The sequence below is a fragment of the Streptopelia decaocto genome (assembly GCF_964273445.1).
Source record: "Streptopelia decaocto genome assembly, chromosome: Z".
NCBI classification, from domain to species: domain Eukaryota; kingdom Metazoa; phylum Chordata; class Aves; order Columbiformes; family Columbidae; genus Streptopelia; species Streptopelia decaocto.
The window spans coordinates 23,119,439-23,142,552 of NC_138657.1; the positions used below are offsets into that span (position 1 = coordinate 23,119,439).

Below are 23,114 nucleotides of genomic sequence, written 5' to 3' on the forward strand. Positions count from 1 at the left end.
ACTTCTTACAGGTGGCTCTCATAAAAAATATTTTATTTTCCAGTAGCTTGAATTCTCATTGCTTTTTCAAAATATCTAAAAATTTTATGATGTCATTTAAGGATTCACATTTTAAGGCACCCAAAATATGTGGTGGTAATTCAACAACAGAGTGAAAAGAAGCCATGTTGCCATCAAAACTGTTTACTGTTTATCACATTTCCTCAAGCTTTTTTAACAAAAACAAGTATTAGATCACTGAGCAGGGCAACTGATAGATTGGTAAAATGTAAAATTTTAAACTGTTTGTTTTGATTTGTTTTTTTTAATGACTATACATTTAGGGTTTGTATGAACTATTAATTTCTTGTCTATTTATTCCTTGCTGTATAGAACTATTTTATACCTTATTTTAAACAAAATAGGCATTTAGGATCTTCACAAGTGAAACCTTCTGCTTACACAGCACAGTAAACCTGCTGCAAACGAACAATTTACTTCTTGACTGTAATTTATTATTCTCTTCCCTTTTTTCATTCTCCAGCTGCCCACACATACACTCCAAAGTCTAAAATATTTAGAGGAAATCTTGTTTTTCCTCCTTCTTACCTGCATTTAAATTTTCAGTTGTTTCTTTGAACAATGTTCTATACACAACTATATTCTGTTAGATGATCCTCTTCTAGAGTGTATAAACCTAATCCAAATTTGTCTATCAAAATATTATACTACTACATTTTACATTTTACATTTACATTTTACATCTAATTGTATTTTACAAATAGTTTTTCCCCAACAAGTGTGTTCAGAAAAAAATACACAGGCCAGATTTCACATGCAATCATGCTTGTGCTGTTTCTTTTTTTTTCTTTCCTTAATCCCTAAGGGGTTAGATAACTAAGCAACATGTGAAACTTACGGCTGTCCAGGCTTCCTTACTGCACCGAGAGCACAACCATTCGTTATGGATTTCATGAGAAGGAACACCATAGCAACCTAGAATCAAAAAGCAGAATTGATTAATATATTCTGCCTTTCTGTCTATGATGTCATACAATTCAGCTGTGTATAAACACTAGTAATAAACATCTCCTGTGACCAAGGAGACTTTTCCAAACTAGGCCTACTGCTAATCCCATAGTCCATGAAATATATAAAATAGACACATAGACACTCTTCCTAAAGCTAAAAACAAAACAAAAAAAAAATTAACTCACGAACAAAAAACCACTAGCAAACAAACAGAAAACAAACACATGCAAAAAAACCCAACACCAAACACCCCAATACCCAAACCCCAGGGAATTTCTTATTTTCTGTCTTCAATAGCAAATGACCAATTCTCCCTGCAGTATAAAATGCCTATTATACCACACTTCCATGTAAGAATTTCGCATAGAGTTCTTAGAGTTAACTATTCAAGTCCTACTTGTCTGTAGAAGATACAGGAGAAAAAAACTTGCATTCATCAGTCACTCTTGACATAAAAAAGAATGCACGGTAAAGGAAATTACTGCATACCTAAAGTTAATAGTAATATTCACAAATCCAGAAAGATTTCATCCTGACTATTTAATAAGAACATAGTAACGTCACACAGTGGTTTAAAATACCATAAGTAAAAGAGGAATTTAACAGCCTGAAACTGAAAGAAGAATCACAATTTCCTGATTATTGGAAGTTTACAGAGAAGTTAATTCTTCACTATTTTCAAAGCAATCATTAATTAGAAACAGAAAAAGTAACATAGTTGTAGATAAATTTAGCCAGAAATGGAAGGATTACATAAAGAAATGTTCTTCAAGTACTTCATAAGACATACTAGAAGCCTAGTCAAATATTATTTATCAATACAACAAAATTTGAAATTACATTTCTACCAACTGAACAATTAGTTTATTTACTTGCATGAACCCGTACACAGCACTTTGCACAGGAAATCAGAAGACTTGTTCCATCTTCTTCGATAAAGGCATTTGATGGATAGTTTTCAGTGTTTTCTTCACTATAAATAAAACACATCTCTGGAATAAGAGGTTTAGTCTTTTCATTTTCAGTCATCAATGTTTCTGCTGAGTTTGCTTCCCCAAAAGTACGAGTTTCTTCATCATTATTGCCTGGCTGGAAAATAAACAAAATTTATATTTAAGCAACAGAAAGGAGAGTCTGTCTTACTCTTCCTTTTGACACTGATCAAACGACTTCTCCCCTCCCAGCTCTTGTACTAACAACGTAACAGTTTTATGAGAAAATTAACTGCTTCTAGCTATCTATCACAGTCATTCTATAGCTCCCGTTCTGTTCAAATAACTGTGAAATCTAGAACAGCACTCAGCCTGCAAACTAGTGTTGTTGCAGCCGTGTTCACCAACGCTTGTGCCTCTGTCTCCCTTTGAGCCCTTTAACTGGGTCCAGTGAAGCAAAAGTTTTCTTCCTCGTTCCCATGCAGTAGGGATTCCAGTTTAGCAGCTTCAGAATCAGTACCACTGTACTACAGCAGTATTTTTAGCTCACTTTTCACACAGGAATTCCACAAGTCCGTATAAAACAGTATTCCACTGTTTGTATGGGAATATTAGTCCCGAGAACACATAAGTACTGTGAAAACACTCAGTTCTTCAACATTGCAGGAAAGAGACATAGAAGAGGCTCTGATAAAAACCATTTGAAAATGCACATATAAAGATATAGCTAAATGATACAAACCTATGTGGATTTGCCACCTCCAAAAGTGTAACTTAAAGTGCAAGCACACATACAGTCAACATCAATCCCGCACAAACCCTAGTAGAAGGCCTACACTGTCTGCAACCAAGAATAAATGCAGGTGAAGAGAGTATCAGTTTGAATTTCAACAATAGCGAGTTTATTTACTTCTCACACAAATCAATTTCATAAGCTTATCTTATTTCTAGTTTACTGGACATGAAGTAGCTGTGCAACTATTTCACACTTCACCTGGAGATGGAGCTGTTCCAGTCTTGCTTACCTTGTAGTATGGCATGAGGAGAGTGCAAACGGCACAGTGTGGTTCCTTTTCTGCACAAGCTGCATTGTACTCTTTTTCAGCATTGAAATTGTGTACTCGTGTCTGCCAAAGGTAGACCAGAGGCCTGGCCCATGTCTCTGTCTCTTGAACTTCCTCTTCAATTAAGGTAGTCTCAGGCAGTTCTTAAAGAATTTAAAAGAAAAAAAAAAAAAAAAGTGTTTACACTGCAGTCCTGCAATGAGGACAGCCAACAATTTTGTCATGACAAAACAATGCTACAAGAATTCTGTGTGTGAATACAAAGGCAGAAGGCTCAAAGAATTATGCAACACGGCAAGCACACAAAAAAGTGGTTTGACACCGGTGTCACAAGCTGACTGCTCCACATAGAGCAGGTCACTAGGTCTAGTGCTTACAGTATCCACAACACTATATCTGAGTCTCTCCCGCTTCTTAATTCCTCCAACATCTACCATCTATCCCCCCATGTGCTCTGCCCTGTACTCCTTATGGATGAAATAAGTTGCAACCTGCCAAGCAGCACCAGTCTAATCACTGTTCACCCACAATGTCACCTCTGAACTCTTTATGGGAACTGACATTCATTTTCCAAAAGGAAAAAGAGACAAACGTTTTAGCCAAGAAGTAATGGTGAACAAACAGATATAAGATGTAGGTGGACATGTATGCTGGACCCCGCTACAGGAAAAAATATTTTGTAATATCAGTGATCTGTTGTGGATGCTGGAAAATTTTGTTTTATTTATTTGCAGTGTTTCTGTGCAGAATTCCGTAAAGGTGACCTTAGGAAATTAAAAGCCTCTAGAGAAGGTGGCAAATAAAGTGAGACTGAAACTCAAGAGAAATAGCTTATTCAATAGAAGCAACAAAAAAATGTAGTCATTTGCTACTGAGAAAGATGTGGGAAAAGGAAAGCTGTGAAAAGGAGACTGGGTGTAAAACCCTTTCCCCAGTGAAATCAATAGTATAATTATTAATGATCCAGTTGTTAACACCAGAACTTCAGCCTAGTCACATGTCTGAGCTAGTCAGAAACCTCAAGGTATCTTCACAGGCAACCTTGCAACTTTGCTGTCTGCAAAATGTACAGATTACGAGGAGAGAAGTGTCTTTTCATTCTAGGGGAGAAAGTATTGCTGACAGGAGATGTTAGCTATTTTTTTCTGAATTGTGTCCTTATACGCTGCTCTGATTAATGATGAGGTCTGTGGTTCTGTTCACTCAAGTGGACAGTGCCTATTAAATCTTTCATGATCAATGAGAAGGCAGGTAAGTATCAATTAGAATAATTAAAATAATGCGATTGTGGGAAGGAAAATGTGAAAAGTTATTGAACAGAAATTTCAGGTAGCAAAAAAGGTCTATAGTTTACAGTGCTTTTCTAACAATGTATTTTAGAAAAATTGTTTATTTCAGAATAAGAAAATTCCAACAACAGAGAAATGTTTAATGAAGTATATTAAGCTGACTCATCACATTCCTTCAGCCCATCACTGGCTTCGTTGACTTTACTAAAAAGCAGAGGCTTTATGGGTCTCCTCCTATGATAAATTGTCACACATTGCTACAAAAGCACTATCAAGTTGATACCATTATTATCAGTTTTGAATAAAATATGGATTAAAGTATTTATCTACAAGCGAGCTAAGTGTAGCAAACACAATTTAACTGATATATCCCGAATTGGAATTTTACACAATTTTTTATAGTTCCTCAAGAGAATTAATGTCAATTCAATAAACTTTTGCCAATAATCCAGGTGGAAGGACAAACACAAAAGATCTGCAAAAAAAAAGGTGTTACCAACTCAATATTCAGCAGCAGAGCTTTATGGTGAATAAGGTAGCTGTAAAAGAATAGCAGTGAAGAAATAGCTGAACACAAGTAAGAGATGGAAATATAAAATGCTGGCATCACTTTTATAGCTTTCTGAATTCCTTTTTTTTAAGTTAAAAGCTTAACTAAGGTTTTCGTTAAAAACATTCTGTCCCATCATATTTTTTTCTATTGCATGCAATTTTCCAGAACTGTAAAATAAAGAGCTCTGAAATCTATGTCTCTAGTTCCATTTCTATCTATTTAAATTTTCTCTTATGGAATGGTCTCACAAATGGCTTCATCTCTGCTAACTTAATTTCCAAATCCTTTCTTTGACATTATTTTCTTTCAGGAGCTTATACTGCCATCACTTTAAATATTTTCATTGTAGTTGTGACCTCACAGAAAATTCATGGCTTCACTGTGCCTGATGAAGACTAAGAGGAACACAAAATTCGTCGTTAAGGTTCTAACTCACATCTTCCGTATCTGTTATTCATTTGGAAATTGACATCACTTGATTGCACCACTCCTTATCACTGCTGAATAGTTCTCCCATGAGGGTCGAGGTCTTTGCTCTGAACATCAGCCTATCATGCTCTTCTTCAGTCAAGAATCTATCTTCAGATTTCCAGTCCAGGAATCAACTCTAGGACAATAGCTGTAATTTTCTCACATAGTGCTCTGGTTTCCCATTGCCTGCAGCACATTACTGAACTCATGACCATATTGGTTTTGCTTTCGATGAGAACAATATTTATATAATATTTATATATATTAAAAATATATATAATATTTACATAATATTTAACTACGAATAAACTCCACAATTTCAGTAACCTCTTGTATATGTTTACAAATCCCCTCCAGATCGGGGAAGTGAAAGAATACAAGAGCCAGGAATAAAGCTGGCAGCAATCTTAAAACATTTTGTTGTTTCCAAGAGCTTTGTAGTTATTTTCAAACCACATTCCAGTGAAGGGAGGGACAAAGTGTCATATGCAGATGTACTGGACTGCATCTTACAAAACCTCAAAAAAATTTATCACTATTTTAATAAATGTTTTTCCCCTTTACATTATGTTTAGAGCAACTACCAGAAGCAAACCTCCTCATTTGCCTCTGATCTCTATCATATCTAATTATGTATTCCACCTCCTTTAAGGTATTACTATCTTCTCAACACTCCTTACTGCATGAATTTTGGACCTCAACCTCTTTGATGTGATCCTCCTATATATTACGTCCTGCAATCTCTCACTCTTTTCTGCCATAACAAGCCCAGAAGCACAGCCAAGGAAATAAAAATGCCTCCTCCTTCTACAGGGAGCCCAGTACTTCTTAAAGGACTGTTACCTGATCAGCACACAAAATTAAAAATAGACAGAACAGATGCTCTTAAGGGACATAAGCTTTGTCTGACCCTCTGTTATCACTACTGTATGGTTTGTGTATTTCATTTCTCAAGAATTTCCTAGGCAACCTCAAGCTTAATTTATCATTCTTCAAGGGTTTCAGAAATATTAGTTCATTTCTTTACAGTCAACATTCACCCACCCACACAATGAAACCACAAAATGTCAAAAGAAACTGATAGTAGGAAAAAAGTTACAGAGGACATGACTCCCATTACAACATATGACAACAAGGCTGCCTTCAACAACTCTGTCACCAGATAAAACAGGCAAACATATGTGTAAATATTCTACATCAGTAGAACTTAAGCAGTTTCACTTTGTGTGGTTTTTCTAAGATGCGCCAATATCACTGACAGGAAGAATTTCCAGGTCAGCTTCTCAGGTAGTACAACTGGAGTTACCTTCCTGGTTTCCATGAAGTCAGAGAAGTCATGTACCATGAATAAAAACTGAGAACCTGGTTACCCAAAAAAAAAGCAAGGAAAAACTAGCTTTCAACCTGTTTGAAGGAAAGCATAGAGTATAAAACCACTTGATGTAACCAAAACTGCCATCTTGGTGCAGTTTATAGCTTTTCTTCACTTGTTCATTTGGTAATTCCAATGTAATATTTATGTCCTGAAAAAAAATGGAAAACTTAAGGGGTTTTTAGATTTATTTTTTTTTTGCTATTTATTCGGTGCTTCTTACTTCCTCTTATTCTCTTTAATGAGTCCTTTCATTACTTACTATGTAACCAAAAGCAATCAGTGACTTAGCCTAAAACAAATTTACTTTCCTGATTCATATTGGTATGTGTGGTTTCAGAGTAGACATTCAGGTGCCTCAGGTGAGCTCAGTGTTTTTTGACCAGGTATATCTTGCTGGAAGTATGGAAGTGCCACGTACCTTCATATGCTTTCTATATGCAACGGTATAAAGCACATAAGGCAACTGCAAACTCCAGATACCTCCACTCAGAATCCACCTTAACTGAGGATTCTCAGGGTAAGAATGGAGATCAATCTGTGGTGTCGACATTGACTGAAAAATCTCAGAAGCTCCACTGTCATAAGCAGGCATACTTTCTACTTCAACTATATATCAGTGCCATTTCTCAGTACTCAAGGCCTGCAAAAGCCATGGTGGAAGCATCAGTTACCACAGTGAAACAGATTAAAACAGTGCCCTCTAAAAATCATACATCTACTTTACAAGACCAGTACGTAATCTTTCATGAAGCTAAATGAACACAATACGTCACTAAAAAAATCTTACATATTGGCATTTTTCTGAAAGAGCCTGAGAATGTTGCCTCAGTTCCAGCAGAGGTTTTGATGTACAGTCACTTATGCAATGCTGCCAACCAACAATGCTCTACAATCCACGTCATTATTTAGTCAAATCTTCTTTGCAATAAACTGGCCTGGCTCTAAGAGCAGCTAACAATGGCCCAAGCCAGACAATCCCAAAGATTCAGGCCAACCAATGCAGTGACACAAAACACAATGTATGTCTACGGAGAGCATTGTATTTATGTAACACTTGAAACGGAGCTAAGCAATTTATTTTGACTTCTATGTTTGCTGTAACATGAGTCATATCACTGACACTTCCTCACAGTTCACTGCCAGTAAATGCAGGAACAGGACTGTACAGGTGTATAGCAGAATTCCCTGGTGAGAACTTTGATGTGCCATTTGCTTTTTTCAGCTTTTCAGCATGTAACTCACATTCCAAATTAAGAATTAATCAAAAGAAAAGTTAATAATGCATTCTCATTATTCTTTGGTAAAGAAACATGAAATCAACTTAACTGTACTACCAGATATGCCTTGCTGTCAGAGACGATGAAAGAAAATATGGGACTTGAACCTGCTAGCCATGACAAAGGAATTCAATATACATTTGCAGCTCAACTAACAGTGCTGTTGAAGAGATTGCAAACTCTCATGCGTAACACATACGCACACTGACAAATACTCAAAGAACCATCTTTAAAGTCTTCAATTAATCTATTTGTGTTGTTTAATCTCCATCTGAATCATAACACTACCTTAGATATAGTAATTATTCCTGTAGCAACAAATGTCATATAAAAAATTTAAGCCATCACTTCAACTACAGAAGTAAACACCTCCTTAGCAGAACATGTTCCCACACAACACTATGTTAAAGTGTAAATGTTATGCTTAATTTAAAATATAAGCACTACTCATAGGAATTCAGAATTGCTAACAATGCAACACAACAATAACTATCTGATTCACCTTCTTATAGTCAAGCTCACTCTTTTCCTGAGACCATTTTTGTCTGGAGAACTTCCAGCAGATAAGGCACTGAGCTCAGAGGCTGACTACACTAAGATCTATGTGCTCACTCCCTGCTTCAAAGTGCAACTATGAGAAGAACCATACAGCACACTTTTCTCAGTTCCATTACTATAAAAATACAGTGGAGGGTTTCTTCAACTGGGAAAATGAAAATCCTCTGCTTTTCACATGAAGCCTTTATTATCTGGAATGTGACAGACCTGAGAAATTACATAAAATAAAAATTAAACAGCTTACATGAAAATGAACAATTTTTACATTAAAAGTCTGTGTGACATCTTGCACGGTGTAAAAATTAAATTTAACTAAATTTTAGGAAAAAAAAAATAAATGAGACACTGTATAAGAAAAATAAAAACTTATAGACAAGAACCCAAAAACTAATTGCTAAGGTAGAACAATCACAGTCAGGAAACAAAGTTAAATATCATACAACTTCTACAGCTTATCATCCTTGTAAAGTTCAAAACATCTCTCTAAGTGCACAATATAAAATAAACTCTAATTTCAAACTAGCCCGTACCTCTGCAGCTGTAAATTAGGCTTATCACCTTTGTGACATGAATAAGGGCCAAAGGGATCTTCCGTGACTTGGTTCATTAACAAGCATGTGTTACTCAAAGGAAACAAATGTGAAATTATATTTCAGAATTTCAATAATTTCCTGATGTCAGAGAAAGGAGCTCCATGCTCAATTAATAGTTTCTAGGACAGAGAAGAGATCTTGGGCATCCCATATGTGGAAGAGGACTTACTATTAAACAGACACTCCTTCATTCTGCCTAACAAACACTGGCAGTCTTCTTGATGATGGAGGTATATTTTATAATTTTTTAAATATTTTTTTATAATTTATTGTAAATCAGGGCACTGTTCCTCTAATTTACACTTTAATGTTCCATGTATAAGGTGATCAATTAATAAACAACTGAAACTGAAGAAGGCTCAGAGGACGTGCTAAAGGGCTCTCTGTGCTTTTTAATCTCCAAGAAATCTAGAGAGTAACTGCTCATAGATGTTGCAAAGTAAGAAGAATTTATCTCAACATAAGGGGGGCCTTTGTTTTATATAAATGGTCGTATCAGCTGGGTGAATCCGCTAGTTGTATAAATGTTTTTCCTTGAGTTAATCAGAGGATTGCAAATGTCATCCTGAGCCAGACAGACCAGAATATGGGAAGTGTGTACATGGTTCAGTTCAACATAGAGTATAAAAGTTCAACACTGAACAAAATGACAACAGATCTGAGCTGATTCAACCCATGTATTCCTCCCCAGCAAATGGTGACACCAGTATCATGACAGTGAGCATACAAAGACCAGTAATGGCAATCACATTTTTATTGTGATCCAGCCGTGTATTGCAATATACGTGCTATATGGTGCTCATACTTCTATTTCAGTACGTTGCTTGTGTGGAACATCTAAAAGAACCCTGTCAGAGACTATGGAACTCTGGCACAAGGAACACAGAATCCAATTCTTCAGTACTGGTACTTAAATTGTATTTACATGCAAAAAGACTGACTTGACTTCTGCTAGAGTGTCAGGTATTACAGTTTAAAGCAGCCAGAAAATTCCTGAATAATACAGAAACCTTCAAATTTGGAGTATATGTTGAAATCAAGTTCAAAGACCCTTTACTGGATACACTTTGAGAATATATCACACTTGGACTCAAACACCTTATCAGTACATCATTAAATATATCACTGATTTTGGTATGCTTTGAAAATAACTATGTGGAGTGGTCTTCACATAGTGAGAGTGACATGTCTGCCTCCTATAGCCTCCCAAGGAGACCTTATCATGCAAGTCTGTTAGTATGCACATTTTTTTCCAATGATCTTCTCTACCATAAATTATCACAGCTCAGATTCAACTAGAGTATACATGGAGCCTGACAGAGACACCCTTCGAGCTGGCTTTCCTCAGACCAGCAGGCCTGCAGAGAGTCTCCTCCTTAGACTGGCCGCCTAAGGAAAGTTCCTCGAGGACTGAGACACCTTGCCTGATTGGTAAGTGATTATCTGGGTACCCCTGAGTGTCCTCACTTTGTATGAGTGGCAAGATGTGCATTATGAATCATCATTCTAGACTTTTGGGATCCCTTCCATCTGAATCAGCTGTGTAGTACTTGAACTCCTAAATGGCATCGGAACCTATGTTTTATAATGTCGGAGTGATGAGTAACTTTGGATAAACCTTGTTTCTGGTTGGCTCTCTGCTAAACAGTTCTGGTTAGAACAGAATCTGCTTGGAGCTTATTGCCTTCCTAAATTGATTTCTGGGTGCCTTGATCACAAGTGATCACAGATCTTAATTGTCCATTAACCACCACGGCATTTACTTCACTGCAAGTATAATGCTTTGTTGTAGTATTTCCTTACCTGATACAATCCATAGTGAGGTTAAATATTTTGTTTCCTAAGGGGATAGAGCAGGTGCTCTTTTTTTTTCCAAAAGAAAAGCAGAAATACTTGATGAACCAATTAATGAATTTAAATAAAGTGTAACAGTTGCTATAAACCTCACTGTATCATACATGAGCCATAGTAGCACTGATACTATAAGGTAGTTAACAACGCCAAACTCCATACTAGTTCCAGCTATCATATTTGTACCTGAAAAGGATACTAATATAGGATTAATTAATCTCTTTAATGTAATTTTTTATATACTGGTTCTCATTTATGCAATTATTTATATGCATCTGTATCCCTTTACATATTTAAGAAAACTGAAACAATTCATTAAAACAAACTGTATACACAAAAAGAAAATGATAGCCCAGAATCTGTGTTAGTAAAAAGGATATTCTTATAACAAAGTACATGTAAACGGGTACTGTGCTGCTTTCCAAATGGGCAAGTGAATGAAATAAATGCTTTCACTAACGTTATTGGTTTAATAGTTTGTGGTAAACTTGCTCCAGTAGTTGATACTATTGCTTTGAATGGTTTTTGCTTAGTAAGTTAAACTCAAATTCTCAGAAAACATTTGGGCCATTTGCAGAATGGGCTGTTGCCAGTATTTGCTGATTTAACCCAGCAGATGTGAAAAGCCATAGACGCTAATACAGTACAATTTGCTTTTGCCAATCTCAACAATGATTTTGCTGCCTGGGGTTATGTTCCACTGATGTTTCCTGGCTTTGTACAGCAGCATTCTCTACCATGAAGAGCACAGCAGCATCTGTTATTTTTCAGGTAGTTGAGCATAATCTCAGCCCTGGGAGGCATTATCTATAGTTTCAAATGTCCTGGAGGAAATAATAATAATAATTAAAAAAAAAAAAAAAAAAAAAGGCAATCGGGAAAAAGACTTGCAACTTCAAACTGTTCCTGCAGTGTATCGGCAAATTCAGTTTCAGAAATTGTGGGGCTTTTTTTCTGTAATGAAAGACACAGATTACATAGCAAAATATGAAGTTCTAAACTTTTTAATTTCTTCTACTGTACAAGAAATTTAATTTCTTGTATGGTACTGTACAGTAACAGTACTGTAAATTATGTATACATTTTTGGTTAGAGAGTCTAATTGCTGAATTATCAATTAATACTTCATTTCTCATAAAAATTTTAAGTAAACATAGCCATACTGAATCAGAGCTCTAGAAGGTAAACCTAAGAGCTCCTGGATTAAATAAGGTTTAGCTCAAGAAAGAAACTAATGGGGTGCTTTCTGGGGGGGAGGGTGGGGTGCGAAGAGAGAGAGAGAGAAAAGTAAAATATCAAAAAAGTTATGTCAAAATGTTTTGAAAGGTCATAAAAATTCAGATTTCAAAAAAATTTTTAAAAGACCATTTGACAGAATTGAAAGATGCATTTAGATTGTGGGGTATTCCAATTTTTCTTGAGCTTATCATTAAAATCTTATAATGAAATCCATGGGTTTTTTTGTGACTGAGCTCTGTATCGTATTGGCTACACTGCTAAACATAATTTGTACTTGCACTTGCTGATACTTGCTGTATCAGTCTGCTAAACAAAAATCCCATGTAACTTCAACTAATTTCAAGTAAGAAAATTTTGTGTTGTTCATTAAATCCTCCATACATCGAATATTTAAAAGAACCTAGTCAGGGTGTATTATGCTCTGATATTAACTGGCATAGCCAGCAGGATATTCCCAAGGGTGATCAGTACCCATTACAGCAGTAAAGATTACTTTGGCTAAAACATGAATTCTAATTTGGTGTCAGAACCTTGCAGAGAAAACCTAAATTGTGATTAAGTGCAGGTAGTGATAAGACTGGCTGCACACCGGACCACTACCATTTAAAAGAGGAGACAGAATTATTACAAATACTAGCAAAGGCTGAAAAAAATCTCACCAGTTACTTTGAAAAGGAGAGATGGGAAAACCATAATCAAGATTTCCTCTAACGAACAGGAAAGTAACTAAAATCTGTTTGATCTACATTGCTATGCTGATTTACTAACGAAAAACCAGTTTTTCATATAGTTTCAAAAGCTCAGTAAAGCTCATTTAAGCTAACCAATTCCAAATGTAGAATATGTATTTTGATATACATTTATTTCATATAATTAAGGATTACCTGAACCTGAAGGCCTGATCACCTGTATCTTTATCCAAATATTTAATACACATGATGTCAACAACATAAAATTAGTGTATCATAAAGGACTCAGTGAAATACATACACTTCTCTACATAAAAGACTAATTAAAGTTACTATCTCACAAATTTCTGGAACCTTAAGGGATGACCCCTGAAAACCAACACTGGAGTGCAATTACCCACTGGAGTTAACAAACATGCCATGCATTATATTATCAGTGTAAAAGCATTAGCTTAGTAGGCTTTTTCTCCCCAGTTTTCTTTCTGCCTTCTAAGAATTTTCCAAGCTAGCATACAATCTAATTCTTACTATTTTCTAAAACACTCTACGGAACTTGTCCAACCTACTAATTGGTATGTGCATCTTGTACGAAAGTTGAAAAATACAGAATACTTTTTCTCAATCTTAAGACAGCTCTTGCCTATTAAAAGGGTCACTAAGTATGTGGTACTTCTTCCTTATTCTAGAAATTAAAATATATCTTCATTGACCATACTGCAGAGTACTATACAGTCAAATAAATACCCAAGTATTTAAAGCTGTCTAGAGTGTTAGAAATACTACAGAGCAGATTCACCAATATACTCTTGTTTTATACCACTCTAGGGGCAAAAACTAGTACCAAGTGGGGAAAACATGTTTTATGGTTACTTTATATCTCAGGCAGTACAAATCTAACCTATGTCAATATAACATTCCAGCCCCTGGGTAAAACATAGTCGAAATTTTGAGGAACCAGGTTACTTGAATGTTTACAGTTAAGTTTATGCTGAAGTTCTTCACTGAAACAAGGCCTCGGGTAGTTAGTTATCTGCATAACTTAAGTATGGAAGATGTGTAACAGTAAGATTTGAATGTTGGTCCAAATTCACGTGGCAAATCAATGCCTGAATCAGAATTATAAAAAAAATTATAAAATAATAGCTTCAGGCTACAGTCCCTGCACAGATCACTAAAACAATTATCCCATAAACACTCCATACACTAGACAACAACTGCATTCAGGTTACCTCAAGGATCAATTTCTTAAGTACAATTATTTTGTACTTTAAAAAAAAAAAAAAAAAATTACACATACTTCCCAGCCAAGAAAAAGCATTGAGTTAAACCCCATTGGCATTAAAAACAAGACACTTCCAATACTGATGATTTACAAAGCAGCTTCTGATTCTGACAAAGGCAATGATGACACTATGGGCTAGATTGTTTTTGTATTTGGAAAAAGAAATACCACTATGATATCTTGGAACTAGGATAATATATTAGACAATCCTCTGTACCAAGACCTTGGGGAACTAATCCTCATTAAATACAAGTTACACATTTTCTGTGTTTCATTTTGGTCCGTAATTATAATTAACAGACGTTCAACTCCAGAAGATAATCTCACAGAAGAGACACCTGTCTCCTTAGCAAACTTCATATCCAGTTTGCTTACCAACTCCACAGCTACCCTTGAGAAGGCAACTGGGAGATTTCACTCATGCACCAGGAAGACCATTTTCCTTTTAGCACACTTGATAATGAGAAATTATACATGCCTCTCTCTCTAAGACTGCAGTTCTACCCACTCCTTTAAGAAGTAAAATATTATATTTTAAAGCTAAGACAGCTGCACAGTTAGAGTTGTAAGGTTCATCTAAAGGATGGTGAGTTTTAATGATCACTACACATACCACTGTCCAGCAAATGAGGCATAAATGCTAGAGGAACTGGTTTGTATTCCTCTTTTGAATGAAAATAATGGCTACTTTTAGGCCTTGGTGTTTGTAGATGCCCACTCTAAAGCAGATAAGAGCTCCTTGTGAAAGGTGTCAACGGACAAGAGCCACCAGTGGCAATAATCAGAGCTGTCAGTTCTAGAAATCGCTAGTGATCAGTCGCTAGCCCACAAGGTTGACTAGGGTACTGAATATTCAGAAAAAGTTTATAGTTTTCAACAGCTCTCTTTCCCAAATACCTATGACAGATTCTACCACAATTTTGTAAAGTTTTTTGTGTCTTCAGGATACCACATGCTATATAAGTGCTAGAACTTATGGTAACCAAATCTTGAAAATTGAATTTAAATAAATCAGAAGCAATGTAAGTACCAGAGGAGAGAAAACACATTTTTCTATAATAATACCATATGAAAAATGCAGATTCTGTACTTGATTAATTAATACTCACACAACTTTAAAGAAGTAAAACTCCATTCAAAACTAGAGCAGTACAATATGGGAGTGAACAGAATACTTCAATTTATAATATAATGTGGCAAAAATAAACATGCTTCTTTCAACTGGTTACCAAATTTTTCTCTACCTCCCAAGTAACACCATTTAAAAAAAAAAAGTTAACATTTCTTTCTGAAATACGTAAGAATCTTCAAGCAGAATCTGGCATTTTAAGCTCTGAAGCAAAAGAATCATAATTGCAGCTACAAGTGTAATTTTCTCCTATTTCAGCATGTTTAACCTATTTATGACATTACTGAACATGCCTTATATGGCTTAACTGCTACTATCAGCTCAAGCACATCTCACAGGATGCTGAGTGAATGTAAAAAACAAAGAAGCTTTATTTTATGTTATAGCAGAAGGAAAACTACAGCTGTAACATCAGCAATCTTCACAAATCAAACTTGTCCAAGCCACTCTTTCAATTCACAGTGCTTTCCTCTCTTTCTGTTTCCTTATCTTACAAAGTAACAAAAGCAAAATGACATTGAACTTCAGAGCTGCATTTAAAACACTAAAAAACATATACAAAGAAACCCATACTGAATTCAATCTATATACTATTATTATATCATTTAGGGCAATGGGAAATCTTAGTCAACTTGAATCTAAAAACAGTTTCTAATGTTGCATGCCCAAATATTGCTGGAAAGGAATCTCTGGAACCAATCAATGTGCATCCAAAGTCAGTATGCTTTCCCCTTCTGCTGAATTTGCCTTTTTATTGCTTAAGTGAGCAGAAATACAACTGCATTAAATACAGAAGAATAATATTACCACAAGCTAATATACCGCATTGAGCATAAGACCAAGGTTCATTACATAAAAATTATAAGTATTTTGAGTGTGACACAGAGCTCACATTGTACTGCTGCACTTATTTTTCTAAAGTGGCAGTCTGAGCTATAATTTCTGGGATTGATTCCTCATTGCTCATTGCTCAGTCCTTTAGACATTAAGTCTGCAAATATAATCATAATAAAGGAGACTCAGAAGTCAGACATACTTTGAAAGAAAAGGCTTCAGGGAGGGTAAAAAAAAAATCCACACCAATAGACCACAAAGAAACAATTAACCATTTTTCTGCAGAAGAAACAATCAGATCTTAAAGAAACAAACAAATAAAAAAGCCTACACAATGATAAAAAGACAAAACTCAATGTCCAAGTGATCCTGTGCAAAAAACCACAATTTCTGACAAAGAACTCTGTTTTAATAGTGAATCCAGAAAGTCTCTGATAAGATTTAAGCATGCTCTTAAATATGATAGTATTCTATTTGCAAAATTATGATTTCGAAATAGTTGACGGTGTTGAAGAATGCTGCCTTCATATTATTAATGGCCTCTGACCACCTCTATTCATAGAAACTTCCTAACAGAACTCCAGTATCTGAAGGACTTCAAATATACTAATTTGAATATAAACTATCTGTATTAGAAATGGCTACAGACTATCCAACTCAGGGAAAGTGACATAATTTGCCGATGAAATATAAAGCCCCGATTTCTTAATTTTTCGTAACAGCACTAGCCCATGTCTTATTCTTCCACTTTCCTTACATTTATGATTTTATTGGACTCATGTAAATTAAAATATAAACTAATGTATCAGTTCACAAATCCTCCTTGTAAAGGAATAGATGAATTCAAAAGTTATGGTACTAAGAGACTATAGTATCATAGCCATCGGGGGCATCATTTTTGTTCAAGAAACACAGAGAACAAGAACTGAGTTTGTGAGCATGCTGCATCACATTCCTGGTGAATCCAGAATATGGAGGAAGCACCTTCATAAAGAGGAGCACAGTCATTAGTACATTTGTACTTATTACTCCCCTGATAGCTGACAGCAAACATTCTTGAACATGATCAGAAAAATCTCCTTTGACTGGCATTCATCTAGCCACAGATCCTTAACTCACATGACAGCATGTGCCAGGAAAGCTAAAGAGGCTTCAGTTTGCCAGTCTCCCTCAGCAGTTCTTCAGTCTCTGCCTTGGATGTAAACATTCTGCTCACTCAAAATTTATTGCCGCTATTCTGATGTTCTTACAAAAGCATGCTGATAAATTAGATCACAATGAGAAATGGATGCATGAAAATAATATCAAATTCCAGTTCCACCTAGGAAATACCAGTAACTGCCATGTTACATAAAACTCTTCAATCAATAAGCAGACAGGTGCTTAACAGATACTTGAAATTTTTCCAAGACAAAGTTTTCTTTCCTAACAAAAATACACCCTCATCTACCAGAAGGACAATCGTCATGTAACCAGGAAACACTGGAAGGTATATGACTTATTGTTGGGATGCTGCTACGTTCACATAAAAGACATCAACTACTGGATAAGGTGGCAAATGAAGAGCAGGGTCCTCGAGATTAACAAACCAGTATCATCACATCATCATCTAGTCAGATTATATCATATAAAATCCTTGCTTAAATAAGAATTTTACACTATGTTTTAATTATAATGTTGAAAAAGCATCAGCAGGCAAAAAGAATATAATCTTTAATTAAAAAAGAGCAATTTCACTGCAAACTACCATATATTTAAATCTTTAATTACTTTACTAGATGAATCTTAATGCTATCCTTTTTGTGTAAATTACCATAACACTTTCTGAAATATGCTCTGTCTAGCCCTCAAGGTATCCAAACATATCCATATATGATATAGATCATGGGCTAAGCTCTCTCTAATTTTCAGAAAGATGCTTAACAGCTAATTGCCTGGCAAAACTGAGGCTTAGTTAAAAAAAAAAGAGAGAGAGAGAGAGAGAGAGCGAGAGAGTGTGTATGGCTTCCTCAAACTGGTGAGATGGAAGAAACAAATCAATGACTTCAGTCTTGGAACAAGGAGGAAGATGTACTGATGAGTGACGAGCTAAAATCACAGCATCCAGCTCAACAATGCCTAAAATGGTGCTAAATGAAAGCATAATACTCCTTAGTTACAAGAAGAAGAATGAACTAACAGACATGCTGTCTCTGAAGTGAAGACGGTTGATGTGTAGCTGTAACAAACAGCTATTTTTGACTAGAGGTAATGATTTCGGGTGGACGAAAAAGATCAGGAAGTCCCATAAGACCTTTGTATCACTTAAAATATAAACTAAGAGCTCCGAGCAAAATGCAGGTACAAATAACAGGTAAACACTGAAGCGTACAGCAATGCTGGAGTTGGACCTGTAGCCACAGACACAATATCAACTCTGTTGAAGTGAGAGGATCAATCTCCAGTTCTGCTAACTGAAGAGATTCTAGAGAAAAGTACTGGAAAAATCTGTGCGTTACAGAACCAAAATGCTAAGACAATATGAAAAAGGAATGTATGTGGTTTCCATATTGAAGAACAGTTTTGATGCACAGTTTGATAAGCTTCACAAGCCACATTTGATAGAATAATGTAGCTTTATCCATTGGCTTCGGCTGGCTGTGTATATGATTCCTCAGTAAAGCAGATTCACTTTTTATGTTTAATTCCAAGAAGCAAAGCCCTGCCTTGGGTAAACTTCTTGGCTTCTGCAGCCTGTCTGCACAAGATCGTGGCTCTCCAAAGTTAAATTGCTCAAGTAAGCTCCTAAAAAGAGCATCTGAGAAATTCTGAGTAATGTTGTAGCTTCCTCAGCCACTGTGATATCTAGTTACAGAGTACTAAATTTCAGGGCTGCAGAATTACTTACCTATTTTGTACAGAACTCTGTTCTATATATCACTGTCGTTTATCAACACTATTTCTGGACATGCTGGTTCTTCTTAATTTCAACTTCACTCTATCACTTGATGTGCCCGAAGGCATATACAGTATACAGTAACATGCATATCTCCAATCTATAGTGGAGATCTGCACAACCATACTCAAAATGACTGCCTAATATTAAGCTTCTTATTTATGCAATTAAGTTAAACAACAGAATTTTGTGATCACTACTTTAAAATGAAAAAAAAAAAAAACAAACTTACAGCACCTAAATGCCAAATGAGAAGCCCAGTCTTACACATTCCCTTAGACCACCATTTATCCTGCTTCCAGCTGGTTTTTGCCAACTACAATTAAGCAGAAAGCTGCTCTAAGAAAATTTCTCAAGAATTGTTCTGCTGAGGAACAGAGAGGAGACCTTTTGGTGCTTTCTCATACAGAAAGTTTATTTTCATTGTATCTAAAAACAGAACTAGTTTTTTCTACATCTTATTGTGTTTGTGCAACTATGGTACTTCTAACCTCTTACACAGTATTCACTACTTACAAACCTGCACACCACTTACATACAGTTAAAAGCATATGTAGAGATACGAGACATGTAGGTGACATATGCATCAAAATTGGCTTTTAAATGACTATTTCAAATCAAGAGAGTAAAGTGGATTTACCAAAACTACAGAGAAAGTGATGTTCATTCTTTCCATATGAAACTAGGCAAAGCCTGGAAATCAAAACATATGTAAAGACTCTTGATAAGCTTTTGATGATATCCAGAAGTCTGTAGCTTTTCCTTGAATGAGAACTACAGTATTTTAAGACACTGACTCCAAAATGTCCAATGTTTATCAAAAAACAGACAAGGAAAATGTAGCTTTAAAGCAGTATACGTGACTATACACCTAAGGTCCATATCCAAAGGATTCTTATGTCCTTTTATTTATGTCTACACAATTAAGAACTAATTCTTAAACAGAACTGCTGTGAGTTCTAATAAGGAACATTTGATCAGTGAATATATTTGTTTTAAACAGTGTCTTATTTTTCAGAGCTTTTTGCAAAGAGAGATCCAATGGTTTTAGAAGAATTTGAGTGAAAACAGGCAAAGAGAACATGACCTGTCTGTGGATTCCGAATCCTCACTCTTTACATTTCCCATGCAGAAAGAAATTATTTAATCGAGACTGGTTTTGCAAATGCCTACACATATTGCGTCACAAAGGCAGAGAAATATTGTCAGAAAAATGTATTCCTTAGTACACTCACCTTCGTCACTATTTGCTTGCTGTTTAACCAAAGTCATTGGAGATCTAGCTGGAGGTTTATTTAGTGGATGACGCCAACTCTTAGATATTTTCTTTCTTTCAAGTTCTGCTGACTGAAAATGAAAAAACACAACTAATTTAGCGTGTAATTCTGCAAAGTTAATTTTCATGAGCAAAAACATTCTTCTGTAAACAAGCACAGATGTCAATTTTGTAAATACAATCACAGTACTTGAAGCACCTTTAGTGTACCAATAAAACATTTGTCTCTAATTCAGAATATATACTTAAATTAAAAAACAGCAATCCTTGTCAAACACAAGTGGTTTGAGGCATAAGTTACTGCAGCCCTTCCCAAATTACAGAGTATAAATCCTGCTTCGCTCAGGTGATGTTTGAGAGGAGTAACAGCCCAAATAATTCTGCAGAACCAGAAGTATAATACAGCGGCTAACCACGGCTAGAGAAATGAAGCAGAAATTCACTGGCTTCATTTGTGAAAGAGTACAAAATTCCTGAGGAAATGAAGTACAGCTTTCGCAACTCCAGAACTGAGTGCTGGTGAGAGAATCACAAAGTAAACCAGCTGCTGATGGTATCTGGGGGTTCAGGAGCAGAGGAAGGGCAAGCACCCTGGCAGAAGAGTGTGAAGGACAGTCTCACAAGATTCCTAGGTACCACAGCATTCTGCTCCTCAACACCCTGAATCTAACCAGCAGGTTACACACATCCCCCTTGACTGATTTGTGGGTTGAAAATTACTTCTATAAAATGGGAAGCAAATTACAAAACAACATGGTATTTGCTATGATACCCAGAGGGAGGAAGACGTGCACAGCACAGGTTTATGATCTAGAAAAAGTTACCAAGTAAGTAAAAAGGGAAAGAAGATCAGCCTTTCTAATTGCATCTGTACAACGTGCTTCTTCACTTAAAATTAAAGAGCATGCAATTATAGTGGAGAATACCTGCAACCTCATATATGAAAGCCTGAAAGGCTCATAAGGACATAAATACAATCTCTAATACATGATGATTAAAACACTCAGATGCTTATAGTCATCCTTATTACTACAGTGGAAGCGTTGGAGCCAAGATTATTAAAATGCATAACAGTGTAAAAATATCATCAGTGCACTGTCCATGTCTGTGAAAGGGTCACCATGATTTTACTTTGGCTTCTAAAATGTATTTCCCACTAAGTCTGCCAATCTGGCAGTGGATTTCCTGCTCTTTCTCTCTCTGCCAAAGTGGGACTAAACTCACAACTACAAAAGCTACTGGGGCTATCACCACAACTTAATTTTTCATTATGCTTTTCCAAAGGCAAAGCTGCCCACCTTTCATAGCAGAACAGCAAGACTAAAAAAAAGACTGTAAATTTGTAGGTGCCCCAATAAGAATACATTATTAAAACTACTATTTAAAAATTCCTTTTATTAGAGGCATATTTTCCTTCAAGTGCTTTCCTTTACATGTTTTAGGCCCTTTTCAAAATCCAAGAACAGAAGGTTTCAGACCATAAAATCACACTGCCCATATTATCCTGCTATAGCCATGTCTTGAAGAGTCACCTTCTCCAACTTCAATACTGTGGACACAATTTCAACGAAAGCAAGTCCATAAGATTTCATAAACTGTGTGAGATAATATAATAGAATGAAAAGCAAACTTTATTTCTACCTATCTTGATGCAGAGATGCTCCTTTGCTTTGCTTCATCTACTTCTTTGAGAAGGGCATCAGTACAAAAATAAATTACCACGTGCTTCCACACCATTATGTTCTATCCTTGGACAGTAAGTCTCTCAGAATCAACCCATCCTGCTGACATTTTACCAACATATTGTTAACTCTCCTTAAGACTCAGTCAAAACAGCCATTTTTGAAACATAAATACATGATACCAAATACAGCAATAATGTGTAAGAATTTCAATTTCATGTCAATAGCAATAATTAAAGCTGATAGCCTTGTTCATACTGGCAGGCAGCGAACATGGGAATAGCCTGAGAAGAGCTGCCGACAGTTCAGATTCAAAGATATAAAGTGAAATTACTAGATATCTAAAATAAGAGGGAAAATATGTCAACATCAAGCTCCAGAAACATTCTGCTTTTAGATCCAAATTCCCCCTCTTACCTGAATGCTTCAAAATATGTTAAAATTAGCATCTGATTAAAATCATGCATATTCTTAAGCACTTTATAATAGCTATCGGGTTTCATTACAAACATGTCCATTCACATTTCATTAAATCAGGAATATGTTACTATAAAGATGTAATTTGATCCACATACACTGGATGTTTCCATGCCATCATCTTCATCTTTTTTTACAACAGGCACTTCTCCATGTTCCAAGCTACTTCCAAAGCTTTCTAGGTCACTGACATCATCCTCGATCGAGACATTTTCCTCCTTATCTGTGTTTTCTGCTTCAGAAGCATGTTCCTCTGACTTAAGGTATACTATGGATGAAACAGATTGATTTTGAGATTTCAAGCTCTCTTCTTTTCTACAGCTATCAGAAGCAGGCATGCAGGCCACAGGATCTTCACATGTAAAGTGAGGATGACTGGAATCTGTCCTGTCCTCTTCTTTCAGTTTTGTTTTCTCTAGTACAGGAATAGGGCTCGGAAGTAAGTCTGAAAGGATGCTTCCTGTAGACCAAGAATATGATTTGTTAATAAATCTCACTTTATATCACTCTATTTCACTTCACAACAATCTGAGTTACTCGAAGTCAAAGCACGGTTCCTCATGTAGACATCATACTGAAAACCATTTGGTACAAGGA

At 35.8% G+C, this 23,114-nt stretch overlaps 1 protein-coding gene across 7 annotated transcripts in view; it reads right to left on the reverse strand.

Moving 5' to 3' along the window:
• KDM4C (lysine demethylase 4C) overlaps positions 1-23,114 on the reverse strand; it is a 260,034-nt gene that overhangs the window by 94,037 nt on the left and 142,883 nt on the right. For all 7 annotated transcript variants that reach the window (XM_082075475.1, XM_082075473.1, XM_082075474.1 and 4 more), the window contains exons 11-15: positions 22,616-22,977; positions 20,318-20,429; positions 2,969-3,150; positions 1,884-2,100; positions 899-975 (exon numbers count right to left, since the gene is read on the reverse strand). In XM_082075475.1, coding sequence (XP_081931601.1) covers positions 899-975; positions 1,884-2,100; positions 2,969-3,150; positions 20,318-20,429; positions 22,616-22,977 — 950 coding nt within the window. The remainder of the gene's footprint in view (positions 1-898; positions 976-1,883; positions 2,101-2,968; positions 3,151-20,317; positions 20,430-22,615; positions 22,978-23,114) is intronic.